This window comes from Lacerta agilis, chromosome 6 (assembly GCF_009819535.1).
Source record: "Lacerta agilis isolate rLacAgi1 chromosome 6, rLacAgi1.pri, whole genome shotgun sequence".
NCBI classification, from domain to species: domain Eukaryota; kingdom Metazoa; phylum Chordata; class Lepidosauria; order Squamata; family Lacertidae; genus Lacerta; species Lacerta agilis.
Window position 1 is genome coordinate 54,911,448 of NC_046317.1, and position 21,617 is coordinate 54,933,064.

Below are 21,617 nucleotides of genomic sequence, written 5' to 3' on the forward strand. Positions count from 1 at the left end.
GTCCAGCAACATCTGGAGAGCCATAGGTTCTCTCCCCCCATTCTGAAATCATATCCCAAAACAAAATCAATAGTCACCAAGTGAATTATGCCCTTCAGCAGCTGCAAGATAGGCATACAAGGCACAAAAGTGATTGCCAGGCATTGAAGTTAAATCTATATGTGGTGTTTGTTTTGGTCATTGCGGGTCTCCAGCAATCATCTTCAAGAATTGCTGAATAAGCCAACTCTCAAAAATATATTATTCACTTTGAATTAGCAGTGTAACACATGCCAAGGGCTCGGTCAGGTTACAATATTTAGAAGTAGATATCTAGTGATCAAAATCAGAAGGAAGTGGTTGTTTTTTTAAATGGCAGCCCAAGTTAAAGGGTGTTCGAATGCCTCCTGAAAATTGAGTGAGTATCTTGGGAGGTCAGGTATATTCTACTACGTTCTAGCAGGGCGTAAAGAGAGAGGGATCAATCTAGAATGCCCTGCTTTTCAAGTCAATATGTGCAAACCTGGTTTATGAAGAAATCTCCGTTGATTTTAGGAATTGCCTCTTTACTGTGTCTTGCCACAGTCTTGTTAGCATCTTTACTCTAGGTCAGGCTTCCTCAACCTCAGCCCTCCAGATGTTTTTGGCCTACAACCCCCATGATCCCTAGCTAGCAGGACCAGTGGTCAGGGATTATGGGAATTGTAGTCTCAAAACATGGAGGGCTGAGGTTGAGGAAGCCTGCTCTAGGTTCTTACAGGCCTTCTTGGTCAAAGTCACCTTGTGGGTTGTGTTCAGAAGGCTCTAGCAATGCAAATACTGGTGTCATACACTTCCACGTGCTCTTCTTAAAATGATTTTTTTCCTGTGTAATTTTGTATAGATACAGATTAACAACATAAAAAATAATTTGCAACAACAAAGAAATAGAAAGGTGAAGCAAGTGGGGGAGGGGAGAAGATGAGGTAGGAAAGAAGGGATGTAAGAAAGAAAAAGTGCTGCAATACAATGGGAAGAAAGGGACTGTGGCAGGAAAGCCGCTCCTTTCTTGCTTTGCAAAATAAAGTTAAGTAACAGTTGGCATGCAACTATGACTGACCTGTTTTTTCAGGACCAAGGACAGCATAGCCATCATCTCAAAAAGTGCTTGCTTATCAAAGCTTTATCAGTTTGAAAGATCACAGAATTCACTTCTATTCCTATTAATAAGTAGATCAACCCTTCCTTCCAGCTTGTATTTAAGGTCACAGTGTGTAGATGGGAGTGGGGAATCCATTTTATAGTAAATTTTTGCTGCACTAGAAATCACAACTAGTTCACAAATCAATGCTGTGTTAATTAATTAACCATTTGCAGTGGAGAAGGTGAGAAAATGGGTAAATTGATGCTGTTGTTGATCATGCTTTCAGATGTGCATATCCTTCATGGCTGCAGTTCATAAGGGGGCAGGGAAGGGGGAAGATGAAGAAATGACATCATCCTCAACTTAGTAGTCTGTAGAAAGAAATACAGCATGGTGTCTGGGTTTTCTTTCAATTAAAATGTAACTGTTCACTTAGGGTTGCCATATTTCAAAAAGTGAAAATCCGGACACAAAAGTTGTTGAGTTTTTGGGTGGGGGAGCAAAATTGTTCAATTTTTATTTTATTTTATTTATTTATTTGCAAAATCTCCCCAAAAAAGTTGAAGTTTTTGAGCTATTTTTAAGGAAATTCACCACAAAAAGGGTTGCCATATACCCAGGTTTCCCTGCACATTTTTTTCCGATTTTTGTAAATTCCGCCTGGATGCTATTTCCTGGATATGGCAGCCCTATGTTCACTGCAAACTGAAGTACTGTTCTCAAACTATCCAGATAGTTAACTTGCAGGCTGGCTGGGCTACAGAGCTGTATGTTAACTTGCATCCAGTCAGTTGCCTGGTATACTTTTTTTCATTTTGTTTTGTCTTTTTTTATCTACGCTTTTTGCTATTATCTGTGCTCTACCCAGCCCTGGAGGACGGGGTAGTAAGAGCAAATCATCTGTCCCACACCACATGGTGTTCAGCCACAGGAAACGCTCTCCAGCAACAGCTGTTTCCTTCCTCATTGGCCTGAGCATCATATCCTGTCCTCAGGGAATGGGAAAATACATAAGCAGGTTTTTCCTCCCATCTGCTCTGTAGCCCAGCCAGCCTGCTTACCAGGAAGCCTCTCATCTTGCTGGGGTAGCTTCCTTGCTGTTTAAAGAGGAAAGCACTTTAAAAAGGGGGTGTGTGAAATGAATAACAAGCAAGGCAATAAACTGCATTGGTATTTTAAACAATAAGAAGCTACAGTGGATGCAGTAACTATAAAGTAAAGAACTTTATAACTCCTGTAAGTAGTACAATGCAGGCATTTTCAAATTCTGATTGTAGAAGACTAAGCAGTCAATAGGCCAAACTCTTCCCTGGAAACCTCTTTAATCACATACCGCCTTATACTTAGGGCAGAGTGGTTGTGTGGGTTGTTGCTTTTTTCCTGGAGCTGAGCGAAATGAAACAAGCTTGGTTGCTCATGGCATGTATACTTTCCCACTGTTCTATCTCATAAACAGGTTTTGCAGGGGACAGGGGCTTTGGAATTGTTTCAAAAATCAGTAAAATATGTTTGAACAGAAGTGCCAAGAGAAGGAGCAAGTGTCTAAACCACTGGTACCCAACATGGTACCCTCCAGGTTTGTTGTTGGACTGCATCGGTCCATCTCAGTGCTTTTAATGGTCAAGGGTAAAGGGAGTTGCATCTCAACAACATCTGGAGTCAAATATGTCTCTGTCAGGCCACCAACTCTCCTTAAAGCTATGGACAAAATGTTTCTGCACTTATTCCCTGCAACAGGAGTAACCTTTCTTTGGGTTAACAACTGCTGGATAAGGAAATTTACCTCATAGGTTCCTATGGAAATATTTGCCATATCGATATTCTGCAAATCTCTCTCAAAGAGACAGTTCTGAAGCTGAAATGGAAGACCTGCTGCTCGCCTGCGTTGTGAGGTGTTCTCCTCTTAAATGGGCATTTCTCCATCTAAAATTGCCTACTACTGCTTGTGGGGACTTTCAATTGTAAATGGTTTTATGGGTACAGCATGAACTTGATTTGTTGTGAATTTAAAAGGCATTTGTATAAATCTCTAGAGTTGGCAGTTTTCTGTTTGTCAGGTAAACTGTAAAAAATCTATGAGGGCACTGTAACATTGTGAGTGCACTGGTGAGGTAGTCAGAAAAGAGAAATGTGAGAAATACAGGAAAATGACACCAGAGTAGTATGGATCCTGACATCATGCAAACTCTTTTCAAAAATGTGCCCATGAAATTGCTTTCTATCTCCACATGATGGCAGCAATGTTTAAGAGCAGTCAGTCCTGTTTACATGATTTTCTTTAGGTAAACCACTGCAGCATCTAGGGAGGGAAATGGGGATTTTCTTCAAATTTCTGTGTATGCTTAATATCTGCTTTGCTTTATTCTTGGCAACTTAGATCCTAAGGCCGCTCCCACTGATATTAGACTCAAAGTTGTAAACAGCACAGCAGTCAGCCTGCAATGGAGTAGAGTATACCCGGAAACCGTCCAGGGACAACTTAAGGAATACAGAGTGAGCAAAAACAAAACCCAATCACATTAATGTGGCTAACACCCAACACTAATGATGACTGATGGTCACATTGTCTTTTACACAATGGAGATGACATGAAACACCCAGAAATTGCTAAATGGCATTGAAGACTGTATTATTATGTAGACAATAAGTATTTGCAGTTGTGGTGGGTGGGTGATAAATTACAGATATGTAAGGGCATTGCTGAGATACAGAAACCAAAACATTATTACCAGTTGTATGTATCCTCTCCACCCAAAATGCTTAGGCAAGGAGATCAACCTTTTCGTTGAAATTTAAGCAGTTTTAAATTAGTGTGCCAATTGTGGTTTCCTCCAAGAATCCACCAAGAAAATAATTCTGTGATTTGTTTTGAATGGGTTTTTTTTTGGGGGGGGGGTAGGGCTGGGGGAATGAGGAAGGGAGACCAGAGAGACAAAGCATTTTTAAATTGCTCTTTTTCAATAGGGATTCCAATCCAAGTTTGATTTTAGCAGTTCTTCGTCCCCTATTTTGAAGAAAGCCTGTTTGATCTTTTGAATGATAATTGGCTTCTTCCTGATTCAAAATCATGAGTTTATACTTATCCTTGAATTGAAAGCAAAAAAAAGGTCTTCATTTCAAAGACTCATGTGCAAAAATAAATTTGATCTCCGAATTTATTACAATTTAGATTCTCCCTTATGGGCTGGCACATTTTTTTTAACATGTATTTCATGTTCTAAAGTTGTGCTATTGAGAGATATTTTTCTACCATTTGGAAGGCAAAAATGTGCTTCCCATAAGCATTAGAAGCCATGTAACATTCTGATCATGCATAAGGCAAAACATCAGGTACCTTCCTAGCCAATCATATCCAAAGTACACAGTATACATTCTAGACATCCCTAGGGAACTTCCAGACCAGGTGTTCATTGAACATTCAATGGTTTGTATGGAGGTTCTACAGTATTGCCGGATAGTGGCTGTTACTCCACACTTTCTAGAACACTTGTCAGTTACTTTTCTTTTTCAGTGAGAAAAGTAACAGAGTAATTGCACTAGGAAGTGTGAGATAACATTTTTTTCCCTGAATGAGCAGCCTGTCTGGAAGCACCCCTAGTTGTGGACGTCCAGTTATTGCTCAGTCAGTTAGAAACAGAGAGTTCCAAGTAGCTGCTATCTTATGAAGTCTTTCTGCTTACAAAACAAAACTAACAAACTGTTTTTAATGTGGTTAAGAAAATCAGTTTCCCCTGACTTCTGTGTCATCCCCAGTGTGTATTTAGTATGTCATTAATCAATACACTAAAGTTCTGTTTCGGCCTAGTCAGAATTCAAGGATTGTGCTGAGAGATAATAAAAAAATGTCTCCAGAAACCCAGTCATGTTTTGTCCCTAAGTTCATGGGTTTTTCTCTCTGTGTGTGTTTTCTGTCTTACCAAACAGAAAACAAGCAAAAACTCACACAAATCAGCAGCAAAATACTTTCTTTCAAAATTTATTTATATCACTGCCCTGGGATCTTTGGATAAAGGGTGGTATATAAATCGAATAAATAAAATAAATAATAAAATGCATTTGAAGCATTTGCACATTTCTCAGATCTGAGAATTTTCATTCGTAGGGTATATTTTGTTTTGTTTCTGCCTCTGTACTGGAGTCTGGTTATATATAGAATTAGGGGGTCTCTTAATGGCCATGAGTGATTCTTGACAAATTAAATTTTCATTCTACTACCACCACCACCACTACTACTACTACTAATAATAATAATAATAATAATCAGTGAGAGATGAGGGGAGACTGCAAATTGAAGCCTACTCTTTGCTGAGGGGGCAGTTGTTAGCCCATTGCATAATCTGCCTGTTTGGTCTTGACCAAGAGTCAGCTTTCATATGTCTCAGTCTCCCCATCTGTAAAACGAGCAATAAACAGTATTGACTCCCCCCCCCCATGGAATGGTTGGTGAGATTGAACTAATCCTTGTGTGGAAGAAGATCCATGGTGATTTTGTCCTTGAAATCCAGTTAACACACAAATGGGGAAAACATCAATCACCTTGCATGTTTCTTGAAGGCCTACTTCTGGAGAGAAAGTAGTTTGCTGAAGAATCTATGGGTCTCTAAGAAAAAGCAGTCTATGGGTTTTACTGGAGACCGGACACGGGGCATAGTGTCCCGACTGTTTCCTTACAGCAACTACAAACTGGAGATGGTTGTAGTCAACGGGAGAGGAGATGGGCCTCGAAGTGAAACTCTGGAGTTCACAATGCCTGAAGGAGGTAGGTCTCTGCATAATATTGGCCCAGCTTGGCAGAATCCCATCCTTTTATGTGTGAAATAAGAAGGTAGAACAGAACACGGACTTATTGCGAGCCTTAGCGCTCCTTAGGTTCTATGTCATCGGTCCTGATAAAGACTTCAAAAAGGATTTCCCACTTGAAATGAATAGTTAGGCTGGCTTCAGCTGCCAGATTACTGTGTATTCCTACAGTGTGGAGCAAGTCAAAAGCCAACACAGTGAAGCCCTAAGGACTCAGGCTGCTCTGATTCATGGGATTGTTTTTTACCAGCTTCAGACTCATAATACATAATAGATTGTGATAGACAAATGAATGGAACGCAAGGAAAACTAACTGAAAATGGGTGAGTTAGGCAGAGCACGATGCACTGACTTTTGACACCAGGTTTTATTTCTAGCTCTATTGTTTGTCCTTTTATGTATTCTCAGACAAGTCTCTCTTAGCTTTAGTCTGTAAAATTGGAACAGTCATGAGATCCATTGCCGCAAGTGGCAGTATGATCTATGGAAGGGTTTTATGTTGCAATTACTACCTAACTCTACAAATTCCATCTGATTCTTAACATACTCAAGGATAGATTTTATGGTAGAATTGAGAGTACTGCCTGTATTTGCTTTCACAGCTAGATCAATAGCTTTTCATCAGTTCTCATAACTAGCAGTGAAAGCTTCTTTAATGTTTACAGTTGCCATCTCATATCACTCTAATGGACCATGCTTTGACTGATAAGCACCAGCGCCTTTATGATTCTAGGGATTCTTGAAACCACAGAATTGCACACCAGACAGATATCTTAGTCCTTGAAGATTCTTCCAAGAATGCATTCCAGTCGTACTTTTTGGAAAATGAAATCCTGGTGTGTGTGTCCCCATCCAGCTGTTGCTGGTTTTGGTAACTGGATTGAATGAAATCTGATTTCTGCCTTGCTAGTGAGCCAAATTGTGCATTTATATGTATCACACAAAAGCTTGAACTGGGTCCACTGCTTGATGCACTTACCTACTTGCTAAATGATCGTTTGCTATGCATAGAATTATACTGGTAAGCCCTGGAAGTTCCAGCATAAAACTCTGAGCAGCTGCATATTGGAAAGGAATTTTAAAAATCCAGTCTATTTCATTGTAATGCAGGGAGGTGAGAGCCCTGCATCCATCGGGTCAGTCAGCAGTTCCACACATACGTGGATCTGATCCAGGCAGCAGGCAAAGGAGGATTTAAAACATCTGTAGGAAAAGACCAAACACCCACACAAAGAAACAGCTTCACAAATGACTAGGTTCCTAATGCATTTTGAGCAAATCTCCTTTATCAAGGAAATTTCCTTCCAAGCAGTCTTTTTAAGAAGCATGGACGGAAACTCCCTTTATAAAAGCAACTTTCTTGACATCATTTGTGAAGCTATCTTTTTTTTTTGTCTCTGACCCATATACCTGCCCGTAAGGGGCATGGGATGAGAGGGTCTTTCCCCAGCAGCCTCTTCCTACATACTGCAACACCCTGCTTGTGAGCCCCGACTGCTCGACTCTCACATCAACATCAATAGGACTTAGATGGCCTTGGCTTTGGTTGCATGAAGCATCATGGATAAAATGTGGCTCATGTTGCTCAAAGTTGAGTGTTGTAATTTGTGCTCAGATAAGCCTTGTGTGCTTTGAGCATAGGAAACAGAGCTGGTTATGGTGAGGGACTTTCAGCCGTGATGAAAGGAAATGGGCCAAGAAGGCACCATCCCAAAGGGATAGAATGATGAAATCCATTTACCGGTACATACAGTCATACCTCGGGTTACGTCTGCTTTGGGTTACGTTTTTTCAGGTTATGAACTCCGCTAACCCGGAAGTCTTTTTCGGCGTGTGCACGGTTTGTGCATACGCAGAAGCGTTCTGCGCAATTCACGCATGCGCAAAGCGCGATATTGCCATTCGGGTTACGTACTTTTCGGGTGGCAAACGGCACCCTGGAACCAATTAAGTACATAACCCTAGGTACCACTGTATTAGGTTATCTGTACAGTTCCAGGCAAGGGTAAGAACTGTAGGTTTTTAATTATATGAAAACTGCATCTGGCAATAGACAAACTCATAGGAGTGGCTTAGCCCACAGAAGGAAGCACAGCACATGCACCAATGACTAAATCTGCACAACTATGAAACAGTAGGATAGGTTCCTGTTAATGGATATGCAGGCATGATTGTGTTGCACTGAAACTGCATCTTATACAGCTCCTACAAAGTTCTCCATGCCACCAGACTCAAACTTTTCTATATGCATACTCTTGACCAGTCTGCCTTCTAAGTTACCTTACCTTATGCGTCTTTTTCCTCTTCCCTTTTCTCTCTTGGACCCATCTTTCCCTGAAGCACCCAGTCCCCCAAGGTATTTCCGAATCCGCCAACCAAACCTGGAAACCATCACTATGGAATGGGAACACCCTGAACACCCCAATGGCATTCTTATTGGATACACCCTTAGATACCAAGCCTGTATGTCATGTGCTTGTTTTTGTTTGTTTTCTCTTTATTAACCAGGATTTAGAATCTAATTTATCTGGAATTAGAAAAAAACAGTACTAATAAATCAGTGGAGGGAAAATCAGGAATTCAGGAATTAGAATTTCTTTGGGAGTTGAATTGCATATCTTAGTGCAGGAGGATTTCATAGGAGTCACTAACAAGCTAATTCTCAGATACATGTGACAAATTTTATTGCTGATCATTTTGATTCCTTAGTTAAATGTTATTTACATAGGAAGATATTTCCAAGAATATAGCCAGTGGCACCTGAAAATATACCTCCTCCCACCCCTTGATAGAATTTGAACAAGCATGCATCTAACTTCCTAAAATCTCCTGCCCCTAACTGTGGAAAATACATGAACAATGTAATTTTTGCTAAAATAATTAGTGCAAAAGCTCTCCACCATAACAGATCCCTGACTTGAAAGCCCCTGCAAAACTAACATGGTGTATTATCTTTGGCCTACATGGGAGCTAAAACTTTAATTGGCTTAATTAAAGTTCTTCCTTCTTGAATGCATAACGTTCCCCAGCCGTTTTTGCTTAAGATTCCTCTAAAATGAACATGCCCCATTTTTAAACAAAGCCAGTGCTTTTGTCAGGTATAATCCTAGACTGAGAAGTGGTGAGATGCATAGCATAGCATGTTTCTCAAAACAAGACTGAAGCCTACACAGCCTGCCTCTCTCTCCAGTTAATGGATCCAAAAGTGGCAGAACAGTGGTGGAAAACTTCTCTCCTAATCAGACAAAGTTTATACTCCAGAGGACGGATCCCATATCACGCTATAGATTCAACCTGCGTGGCAGGACACAGATTGGGGAAGGTGAGCCTGCCACGGGGGAGTCACCACTTCCACTGAATGAAGGTAAGCGAAAGCATGATGCCAGTGTAACTCTGGGGTGAGAGAGGTGTGCCCTGCCAAGCTGGACATACAAGCCGCATCCAAGAGTATTTCAGAATCCACACACGGCTATATAAAAACCAGCCTTTGACTTGTAAGGTCTTGGCCTGCTGTAAGTTGAGTAAGAATCATTTGCAGCCTCTTAAATATGCCCCCCCCAGTCCCACAATGTCCCATTGCCATATAAAATCCTTATAAAAACTACTTGTGAAGTTCCATGTAGCTCTATGTGGGAGTTCTAAATTGTGCGATTAACATTGTGTGGAGTAGAAGAGCACCCATTGGCTCCACTCCAGCTGTTGCTTCCCCTGGCAGCCCTGACCACACATCAGGGGAAAATCTGAGAAATGTGGACTTTCCAGTGGATTCAGAAGACATCTCCACATGACGTTAGTCACATGGTTTAGAATGTCCACACGACAGCTTTTGGAGTGACCTTGATGCTGGGGGCGACAGGAAGTACAACCGCTTAGAGTTTTTAACAATCAAGCAGAGTATAAATTTTATGAAATAAATTAAGTACAAGTGCCTCGTGCTGCCTGTCCTTTGCATCTCGGCCTCATGTGGAACATTTCAAGTCTTCATTTCTTTCCCCAGACCCTAGCCTGTCCCTGTACTGTAGGCATACTCTCTTTTTTCAAAAGGTGCAAGATAACATTGATAAAAGATTCCACGTCATTTCCCGCTGCTTCTCCTTTGTGAAACGATTTACCATAAATTATTTCTCCTTCTGTGTGATAATACAGAGTTCCCTACTATAAAATACATTTTAAAAGGATTGTGAGTTTCAAAGGAACAGCTGATAACAAAAATTGCAAAGCAGTTTTTATGCAAAACCCCTCGATTTTACTCTATATTCAGCTTTCCTTTAAGCTTCTATTAAGTACTTTTTTCAGTGCAAATACTGGAAGAATGAGCTTTTAATATCCTTTGTTGTTCATCAAATGTATTCAAATGATTTGAATGTGTTTCCTTTTTACCCCAGCCACATTTTTAAATAGCGGTGCTGTCCTATGTATTAACGTTTCCATTGTGTTTTATTGGTGTTAAATTCAGTATTTATATTCAAGAATGATGGATTTAGCTGTATTATTTTTAAATAATGAGTGTGTTGCAGAAAAGCAGTTCAGGGATAACATATATATCCTGCATTGTTTTTCAAAATAGTTGGTTGCATCATTTGGGCCTAAAAGATACCTTTATCCAGCAGGTTGTTTGAAGGTACCAATGGCTAAGCGTCACTCTTGACATACAGTTGCTAATTTTAGACAGGGTGGACTGATTTAAACCAAGGTGATTCAAATTATTTAAATAAGCAAGGAAAAGGCTGCCATTGAATCAAGTTTCCCATTTATATTTTGTCTCATATTTCCTAAAGAGTGATGCAGATCAGACCAGTAGACCATGTTCATTTGCAACTAGTAAAGCAGGAATAGGGGAAATGTAGCCCTCTGGATGTTAGACTGCAGCTCCCATCATCCCTGACCATTGGCCATACCAGCTGGGACTGATGGGAGCTGGAGTCCAACAATGTTTGGAGAACAACAACTTCCCTATGTCTGAAATAGAGTATTAATTATACTATGGTTTCAGTTTTGCAACCAGGCGTTGCCTCCCATAGTCGAACAATATGCGTTTTGCATGTTTTTCTTTTCATTTATCTATAGAAAGAATATCTTTAAAATATTTCTGTATAGATTCTTTCTGAATCTATGCAGATGACAGTTTGCAAGGTTAACAGCAAAATCCTGCATGTTTGCTTAGAAGCAAGTAGCCTTGACTTCAAAGGGGCTTTCTCCAAGTAAATGTGTTTATGGCCGTATCCTAAGTTTAGAAATGTAGGAACCTTAACACCCGTACAATGTGGACTTCGATTCTTCTTTCCAGTATTGCTCCTTTCTGCTTCACTTGGCCCAGCCGCACCCTCATGGCGTGGCAGGGGTGGGGAGTAGCAAACAAAAATGAAGTGCTTATGGCTGATAGATCAAAGCAGGACTCATTGTTACTGGGCAGACTAGAGCAGTTTATTTTCATCTGGCGAAGATAAAATGCCTATGTTTGGTAGGTGGAGTGTAAATCTTCATTAGTGAGAAACAATCAGCTTGGTTTTTTATTTACATATAAAAGCCATCTTTATCTGGTAGAAGACATTCGATTAGAGATTGACTGTAGAGTTAACACACCACTGTAACTAAACCACCAAAAATTATGAGTTTTCAAAAAAAGAGAGAGAGAGAACCTCAGTAGGCTACTTCGGCTTGGCAAAGGAGATGTACAGTAGTCCTTTCACCAATGGCCATCACACTCACTTGCCTGCATGGAATTCCTTGTTGCCTAGAGCAACCATGCTAGTTGATAAATTCAAGGGTGGACGAGCATGCCTGTAGCCTCATTACTTAATGCCATTAGATGATTATGAGAAATGTAGTATTTATAATTTAGTTATTTTTCAACTAAATACATGTTTGTATGGGGTGGTATACAAATTTAATAAATAATCATTTAAGTTTTTACATTTTAAAATTAATCATCATTTTTAACCCATTCAAGTTTTTGCGCAATAATAGTAATTCATTCTCTCTGTCTCCTTCTCTCTCTCTCTCTCTCTCTCTCTCTCTCTCTCTCTCTCTCTCTGCTTCTCAAATATATGTTTGTGACACGATTTTATCCAATATTAACAGGTTTCAAAGTTGACTAACATTCCAGTAACTGTTTTGTGTTTGGCACTGCTGGGTCTTTTGCAAAGTAGGTTGCTTTACTTGAGGTTTATTTTTACCTTTAAATGTACTTATTTGTAATAGATTGCCATTCTTTCAGTGCAATAAGAGCTAGAGTGTAACTCGGGAAAACAACTGCTTGATAGGCAATCATTTTCAAGCAGCTCTCAAGTTTTTATTTTACTGACATTAGCATCCAGCTTCTTGTGTATTGTGTTGATTGGCTCGCTATGTATCTGCCCACTCACAGGTCCATTAAGTATAATTTTCTCCCTTTTTTGAAACTTGACATGTTTTTCAGGTTAGGGTATACCAGATTTGCACTAAACAAGTAGAGAAGAACTGACTTTTGGGCAAGCAGGCTGGACTGACATTAGCTTAAAACAACAGCTCAAGAGGGGAAATGGTTTGAACAGAACGCCATGACTCCACCAACACCCCACATTAGGTCTTTCCTAGCTTCCAGCCAGGTTCCAGACTAACCCCACTCCCAAACTAGCTTCCTTGCCCCTAAAAGAAGCCTTGCAGGTTATACAACCTTCCTGGCCTTTTCTCACCTTTTAGAAAACACCCAGGCCACTTGGGATCAGCAGGCACACCCCTGGCACGATGGCATCTCCCTTTGCTTCGCCCCTTTTCCTCGGCAGTTTCACAGCAGTAGAATAGAATTATTTCCAGTGGTCTCTGGTTGGGAGATCACCTTTTCTTTTCCTAGAACCCATATGAATACAACCTTACATGATAATGCAGTACTTTGGTATAGCAGTCGCCATTTTCATCCCAGAAGTCTCGTGGGAATGACACTTTGTCATCACCTACTGTCGTTCCCAGATAGATTCTGGCAGAAGAAAATGGCTGCCAGCAGCCTGCTGGGAAGAGCTTTGTTTGCTACCTCGGGTAAGTCCCTTATTTTTCTGCCCTTCATGACCCTCTGTCCAGAAGACACCACCTCTCCCGTTGCACTGCTTACAAAACAAATGCAGCAAGGGAGCCATTTTGTTCAACCAGTGATGCTGCTTGACCAAATACCCATCCATTCTGAGGGAAGCAAAAATAAAAAATAAAAAAGTGTTTTTATTAAGGCTAGCAAAAGTTCTTAGGGGTGTTGGACAAGGCTGCCAGTTGTTGACTTCAATAAGGGCTTGGCAATAAAACTCATTGGGTGACTTTGGGCAGATGCTGACAGGGCTGTGGATACAACAGTTGCTCTGCCATGCAATCTCTTCCCCACCTCCCCAGGACAGAACTGCACTGCCCAGAAGACAAGTATTTTTGTAATGAGATATTAGAGTACGATTAAGGCTATAATGAAGGGACGCAGGTGGCGCTTTGGGTTAAACCACAGAGCTAGGTCGGCGGTTTGAATCCCCACAAAGGGGTGAACTCCCGTTGTTCGGTCCCAGCTCCTGCCCACCTAGCAGTTCGAAAGCACATCAAAGTGCAAGTAGATAAATAGGTACCACTCCGGTGGGAAGGTAAACGGCATTTCCGTGCACTGCTCTGGTTCGCCAGTAGTGGCTTTGTCATGCTGGCCACATGACCCGGAAGCTGTACACCGGCTCCCTTGGCCATTAACGCGAGATAAGCGCCATAACCCCAGAGTCGGACATGACTGGACCTAATGGTCAGGGGTCCCTTTTTAAGACTATAATGTAGAAGTTATTAGAGGATAACTTCTACAATGGGTTCTACAATTATTTCTTTTCATTTATGCTAAGGAAATAGAGCTTTCTAGAGAAAAAGTTTCCAACATAGTAACTGTCTTTACAGTTGTATATGCCAGGGAATGAAGACCAACAAAATCTCCGAACTGTTGGAGAGGTATGGGAATGAGTTATGGGAATGTGCTTTGTTACAAAATTAAGCAGTTACATGCATTTGAAAGAAAGAAGACAGAATGTGAATACTTTTAAAAGAAGTTGTATATCCTTTGTTAGCTTTTGTAATAATAATCCATTCTTCTGTAAGGCGATCAGCTTGCACAACACAAGAACATCTCTGCAACTTGATATACTATTAATCAGGCTTAAATATTTTCTATTGATAGAGAAACTTATAAAACAGATGCATCCAATAGCCTCCTGAAAACTGCGAGAAATGAGCTAGAGATGCACAGCCTTTCCCATCACTGCTGAAGTCAACAAACGACCCTCCGTAGGAAAATGCCACAACTTGCAGACTTGTAATAGGATAAAATACTCTTTGTGAAATATCCGTCAAGCTAAGTGAAAGTTCAGTAGCCCTCTGGGAAGTGAGTGCAAAACAAAGCTGACTCTTAACATTCTGTAACGTTTCCAGAAAGACCCCCAAATTCAGCTCAGTCTCTCACATTATTTAATGAGCTGTTGCTTTTTATCTCCTGAATGGCAATATGTGGGAAAAGTATTTCCCTGAATACACATTTTAAAAATGAATCGCTTCCCATATTTCTATAAGTGGGCATGTTCCGGGTATGTTATATATAGAACTTACTGATAACGTTATCAGATATTTCTTCCCATACTGTATTAAAGGGGGGGCGGACAGATAATGTTCTGGTTGACAATAGCTAGTGAATGTGTTGCAACTTTTGAACACTGAAGGTGCTTCCTGCACTAAATGTGGATTTTTCTTAGAATTTTCAAAACTGCTTTGAGAAAGAGTGGAGAATTTAAATAATGGTTCAGAATCTTATTTCTAGACACATTTTTCCTAGGTTTGTTGTATGCATTTGTTATGTTGCTGGTAATTTGAATTAGCCCAAGAGCAATCACAGCAGTCTAAAAAGGCTTTCTTGTAACCATTTCTGTAGAAGAAATCTGGGGAGCGGTGAATTAGAAATTTCCCTTTCTGATTTGCAGCAAACCATGGTTTGTCATTTCAAGAGAATGTGGCAAACTGTTGTGTGCAAACCGTTGTTTACAATCAAATCGGGATACCAAACCACAGCTAGATCCTAGTTTTATTATAAATTATGGGTTCCATAAATCATAGCTTGCCACATTTAGATGAAATGAAAGAGTATGGTTTAGCACAAATTTGAAGTAAAAGCTTCAAATCTGCTCCTCTTGTGCTCAATGGAGAAAGGAAGGGGAAGGAGGAACAAGCAAGCCTGACACTTATAATGGCTAATTCTCATAATGACAAACCATGAATTGCTGATATGTCTGAACTGAGGCAATTACTCTATTGCTGATGCTGTTTGCATCACAGTAATCGAGTCCAGTGTCTACCAGCCTTTTGCATTAAAACAAATATATATATATACACGCACGCAAGCGCACACACACATTCATATAAAATAAAGATATTCTGAAAAGGTCTGATATACTCAAAACTACTCTTTCTTTCTCCCAAACCTTTGCTTATATTTCCCAGATATCCAAGTATAGTTGTTTTGCCACAGAGAGGCAGAGCTCTGTAGGCCCTGCAACATTTAATAGAACTTACTGAACAGTTTGAACAACAAAGGTGGTGAACTGTGGCCCTATGCTTTAAAAACAACAACACCCTCCTGGTAGCATTCTAGTAGCCAAGGTCATCTTTCATTTGCATACTGAATTCTACCCATAGCTGTCATGTGTTAAACTGAGGAACAAACTCAGTTGGTCTCTAAGGTGCTACTAGAAAGAATTTTCGATGTGTTAAAGTGACAGTGTGCAGACTGCCACCAAATGCAGAAGAGTCTTCATACTGTGATTATTGTTGCTTTGTGAGTGTTCAAAGCAGTGTGCGAAACCCCAAACTACATTGACTTCTGCATGTGGTGTCGGTAATGCATGACTGCCTCAGTGTATGTGGCAATACAACTGGAATTCAGCAAAGATTTCATAAATCTTTGGATAAAGATTTCATAAATCCATTCCAGTGGAATCTCATGAGTGAGGTTTTGCAGGATCTTCAAATAAAAGCGGAGATGTGTACCACTCAGATTATTAATGAATGTTGAGCAGTCTCCGTAGGCAGAACGTTTAGGCCCATCAGACACTCCGCAATACACAGCTAAGCATTTGGAATTGCACAAAAGCATGTTGCCTAGATGGAGCCTTGCCAATTTTCTTTTCTCCTACCGATGCGGGAATGGCATTTATAAATGGAAATAAAGATATCCAAGCCACAGCTTCCATTTCTCGCAGACGTTATTTGAGCCAGGGGATGCGAATGAAATACAGTATTCCTGTGGTTATTTACATTGCCTATTGTCTCATCCATCATAAGTGTCTAAGAATCGATAATGAGCTTGCAGCCAAGTTGCAGTAGAATAGAATTTGTCCTGACATTTAGGGGACTCAGATGGAAGCCAACAGGATGCGAAAGATGCATTTCGTTGAATTTAAAACCACAAACTGCGGAACTTTTGCCCCAAGAAATGAAGATACAGCAAAGGAAACCAAATCAGCTGTGTCTTTCTGCATTGGTTTGGATGGTCATTGTGGTAGAGATTGGCTGGGGAATATGGAGGACTAACACACCATCTCTTTATTACAGCCTCAGCCTGCCATGTTTATGTACCATGTTTGTGCTGTGGTTTTATATATTCCTGTGTTCTCTCTTTCCCTTCTTTCCTCATGTTCCCCTTCCCTGTATTTGGCGCTGCACACTCTGAAGTTCTTCCAACCTCAGGTACTGTACCAAGCTGGCAGATTACACAGGCATGATGGGGCAGTATGAGCTGAAGGCTTGTCTCTTGGGGGCGCTGGCATTATATAAGCATGCACCAAGTTAACCCTTTCAATGGGGGAGAGAATATATAGACAGATGCATTGGCAGATAGCCTACTCTTTCTGATGTAGGGAATGGGTCCATTGAAAGGGTTGACGATAATGTTTGAGCTGCTATTGCTGCTGCTGCTGCTGCTGCTGCTGCTGCTGCGCATGTGTGCATGATAGGCTTCTGCATTTTTTTTTGCTGTTGCTACCACTTAACAACACTGAGATACAGAGACGTTGCATGTGTTTATGCACAAAGGTGAGAACTGAAGGCTGTCTGGTGAATGAAAGGCTCAGCCTTCTGCATATGTGCAGGCCAGAGGCCCCATCCTCTGCTTGCCCCATTCCCTCAAGCTACATGTGTTAAGAGCATAAGGAAAGCTTGCTGGATCAGGCCAAGGACCCATCTAGTCCAGCATCCTGTTCTGGCCAACCAGAAGGTGAACCATCCGTAGGAGAGTTGCTCCATGAGTGGACCAGGGTGCTTTTCCAGGAAAAAGACATCAGGTTGCCTCTCCCTACTCTAGATCCTAGTGTTAACAACAGTCTATAATGGGGAAGAGGCATTTTTTAAAGAAGAAAGATCCTCACCAGGTTGCATTTCAAAGTTGTGTTCATTATAGCACCCTAACCTATAACCTGAGAGCAGCTATTGTTTTCCACTATAAAAATGTGTCTAAAAGTGCCCTAGTTTTGGAAATGTGTCTCTCTGGAACAGCATCCATTTTTCAGTTGCATCATAGAAAGGTCCACATTTGCCTTTGGTCACAACTGGAGGTGGGAGTGGTTTTGTTCTCCTGAGAGTGTTAGTCAGACACAAAGCAATACCCCCCCCCCATTTTTTTCAGGTCTAGGGGGTGTCTGGCTGACAGGCAAAAGGACAGCACCAAATATCTTTTGACAGCAGATGCCAGAGACTGCTGATCAGCTTGCAGCTGCAAGGAGCTTTCTGTAGCCCAGCTTGTGGAGAACTAAAGAGTGTCCCTGAGCCCTTGTGTCCCCAGAACTCAAAGTTTGTTCACTGCACTAGTAAAAACAGTCTCCTTTTGGCTTGGGAAATCTCAGTTGGCAGGAGTCACAATACAGAACACTGGGAAATGAGAATGCATTTTGGTGCCCTTGGTATTCTGGGGTTAGTTGAATCCTGGGCAAGAAAAGGCTTCACCCTCCTGTTGAGCTTACAGAAGCTGCTACATTCACAGGATGAGAGAGAAATAATTCACTCTCTAGCCTTCTTGCCCCATCTAAAATCTTTGTTTGTATTGGACTTGAATATTTTAGTAGGGTTTGGGCTGTATTTCCTGCTGATGCTTTCCCCTGCCATATTTTCTTGTAACTATTTAATTGATATTACTTTGCAAGCTTACTTTCCTTATGTATAGATCCTCCCTCCTACCCTTTTAACTGTATTTTTATTCCCAGTGATACAAAGGGTAGCAAATTGATCTATTCTTGATCATTAAAGAACCAAAATTATATTTCATTTCTGCTCTAGGATAACCAAGAGCCCACACACTTTGGGTTGGGCTTGGCAGGGCTTCCTTGTGAGTAAATCTGCATCAGATCATGCTTTTGAATTGGATCAGTAATTGATCAGAATACATTTTTTGCATTCATTACTCCTCCCTATTATAATAGATAGAGCTCAGAAGAACCTTGAAATACAGGGGATGTAATCCTGCTGCAAGCTGCAACTGTGAGCCTCATTTTAAAACGTGGGCAGCACCTCTCTCTCTCTCTCTCTCTCTCTCTCTCTCTCTCTCTCTCTCTCTCTCTCTCAGACATGGCTGAGGCTGGCACCCTTGAGATCTTGAAACTCCATGGAGTTTACTCATTTGCCTCTATTGCTGAGTTGGTCCTGGAGCTTGGCAACCAAGCATTTATATTGCCAAGTGGCAAATTAAACAAAAGGATTTTTCTTGGTAACCACCAGAATTAAACTTCTGGTTGATAACATAGGGAGTTGCCTTATACTGAGTCAGACCATTGGTCCATCTAGCTCAGTACTGCCTACACTGACTAGCAATGGCTCTCCCGGGTTTTAGGCAAAGGATTTTCCAAATCCCTACCTGGAAAGATCTTGGATTGAACCAGGGACCTTCTGAATGCAAGGTTCAGTGACTGAGCTACAACCCTCCTCAAATTTGCCGCTAGTGATCTGTGATTACTGTATTTGTGGACCTCTGATGTTAACCAAACTCATTACTGAACAGCACCAATAATGCCTGAATCGAATCCAGCCTCTATTTGAACATGTATGAATGTAGCATTATATAGGCCAGCTTTGGCTTCACCCTGACCCATGATTTGTTTGTGCAAATAGAAGACAGATTTTTACTGCTTGAAGTCCGATACATCCCACCTTGGAAAGGGAATCGTAAGGTTTTTGTTATGCTTTTCAGAAGAACTGCTGTGTAGCGGGATTCAGACTAGAATTATGAGATCTAATAATACTAACAATCAAAACTGGAAAGTGTCAAGAAACCCAAGTCTGACAATTTTGGAGACATAAAATTGACAGAACCAGAGCAATATTCTGTGCAATGTCAAAACAAAAAAGCCTTTTACTCAGACTTTAAAGCTGACAGTTGCCCTTTAATCTAGCATATTTTGTAGTGATGTACAACTGAATGGAACAAAGCTTTACATTTAGATGGACTGAAACTTCAGGGGTTGCTGGACCCCAGTGTGAAACCATTGTATGGCCTACATAAAACGGGCCTGTCCAATTTAGTTTAAAAGGATGCCATTCTAGCATGGCATACATTAAAATTATTAGCCTTTATGAGTGGTGTATCACAGCTCCTACAGAGTAAATGCATGTGTGGTTGCCAACATCCTATGAATGGTGACATGTGCACTATGAGCAAAAGGCTCTTAGTTCCATGCTTTCTTTATGATGTGATATTAGCCACTGTATAAGCTAGACCTAAGGTTTACATTAGGGACAGGTAAGGATTTGACATTCCTCACGTACACTTAGGAATCCAACAGTGTGCTTTGATGAAAGAAAGTGGCTTATTAGAGTTGTCTGCCTTGCTCTCCTGCAACCCTGGTTTAAAGGATTGTAGTTTCATTTGCTAAGGATAAAGCTGGATCAATTTGTTTTTTGTTATGCAATACAACTAGTCCATAAGTGATTGATTCTGGCTCTTCTACTAGAGAGAAGCAGTTTTGCTAATGTGTAAGAAGTTACAACTAAAATCTTAGGAAGATCTGACTCTTGAAAGAATAAGTTTCAAAATTTTTGGTTCTGTGCCTAAGAAGAAGCAGCCACTGGTTTCTGTGGAATAGGACTGGGTAGCACATTATTTGGGCTGTTGCTTTATAAACTCCACCAGGTTTATAAAGCAAGCTCTTGACAAATTTCTTTGTCAAGAAGAAAAATACTGAATGTCAACTGGTAGAAAATAAAGTATTTGCTAGTCTTTCCCCATATGCAGAAATGGGAGATTAATGCTTCAATATCAAGGGTAGAGATTGAGGATAATGGCTTGTATTCAATGTCACACTAAGTAACCAGCCAGCCAGCACAAGGATTTACATGGACAACAGGACTTTCTCTCCCCTCTCCATGCATGGCCCCTAAATCTTTCCTGCAGATTCCCCCACTCTATGGAGCATATTTGGAAAGGGTGCAGAGGGGTGGAAAGTCCTGTTGCGGAAGCATAAATCCTTATGCCGGAGGGATGGTTACTTAGTGCTATATTGTTAGAAGCCTAAGATGATTAGCTTTTCAGCAGAACCATATTTCAGTCCTCACATTTGTGGTTCATTCAATTTGGCACTTATATCACTTACTGAATGACTATATGTCTGCATATTTATTTATTTGTTTGTTTGTTTTGCAGTCGTTAGACTTGGAGCAAATTAATGGGTTATTTCTCTTTCAATTTCCTCACATTGCCAAAGCAAGGGAAAACTCTCCTGGAAATAGGTTTGGCTCCCCATCAGTGTTTATAAAATATTCATCCAGCCTTCCCAAGCCTACAAGTGCTGTACACACACTCTGGGAAGGCAGTTCTTGTTAACAGCCCATTAGAATCTTCTTTGAATAATTAAATAATAGTACGTGTGTGTCTGTTTGTTTCCTTCGTGCATGGCAGTACTAGGGCTCTAGAAGTGTACTTTTAAAGATGCAGCACTATACACATTTGTCAGGGAGCATGTGTCATTGAACTCCCTTCTGAGTAGACGTACATAGAGATTACACTATTAGTGATGGAGAAATTTCAACTGAGTTTCATGCCTTTCTGGCAGTTATTTCAGTTTAGTAGGATAAAAGCAAATGAATGGATGCCTATTCAACATTGAAAACTGGAAACGTTCAGGAGCTAGTAGGGAAACATTTCTACCTTGAGCTTTTAAGGTGCTACATTTAATTTTAGGGGGGGAAAACATTAAGGGGACTGGACAAAAAACAAAACAAAACCTGCTGAATTAGAAGTTATTAACACATTTAGTACCATGTGTATTGGTTTAAATAAGGAATATATGTGGTTCTCTCACTACCAAAGGAAATTGTGCTCTGTATAACTATTGCTTGCTGTTCTGGCAAATAGAGGTCATCATCCAATTATCTAGAACAACCTTGCTTTCAGACTTTGCCCCTTGCATTTCTGTGGCTTTTAAGCCTCAGTGTGTTGTCTTGATTTTCCCTTCCTCTTATCCATCACAGATAGAATGACTCTCTATATATATAACAACAACAACAACAACAACAACAACAACAACAACAACAACAACAACAACAACAACAACAACAACAACAACAACAACTTGTATTGAAGAGGCTCATTGGGTACAGCTTTTCTTGCCCCTCCCTAACAACCTGTACCTGTTAAAATTCCTTCTTCAGTCCACCTATTCTAGGTACATGAGCATTGTCCTTCTTTGCATCAAATTGAAGT

The 21,617-nt window shown here is 40.6% G+C and overlaps 1 protein-coding gene across 7 annotated transcripts in view; it reads left to right on the top strand.

The window, feature by feature from the left end:
- The window catches only part of NFASC (neurofascin), a 160,651-nt gene that overhangs the window by 105,296 nt on the left and 33,738 nt on the right, over positions 1-21,617 (top strand). For 4 of the 7 annotated variants that reach the window (XM_033152782.1, XM_033152783.1, XM_033152787.1 and 1 more), the window contains 4 exons: positions 3,480-3,595; positions 5,657-5,861; positions 8,243-8,365; positions 9,093-9,266. In XM_033152782.1, coding sequence (XP_033008673.1) covers positions 3,480-3,595; positions 5,657-5,861; positions 8,243-8,365; positions 9,093-9,266 — 618 coding nt within the window. Of the gene's footprint in view, positions 1-3,479; positions 3,596-5,656; positions 5,862-8,242; positions 8,366-9,092; positions 9,267-12,850; positions 12,917-16,606; positions 16,622-21,617 lie in introns of all 7 variants that reach the window. The other 3 variants (XM_033152781.1, XM_033152785.1, XM_033152786.1) reach the window with 2 other exon arrangements.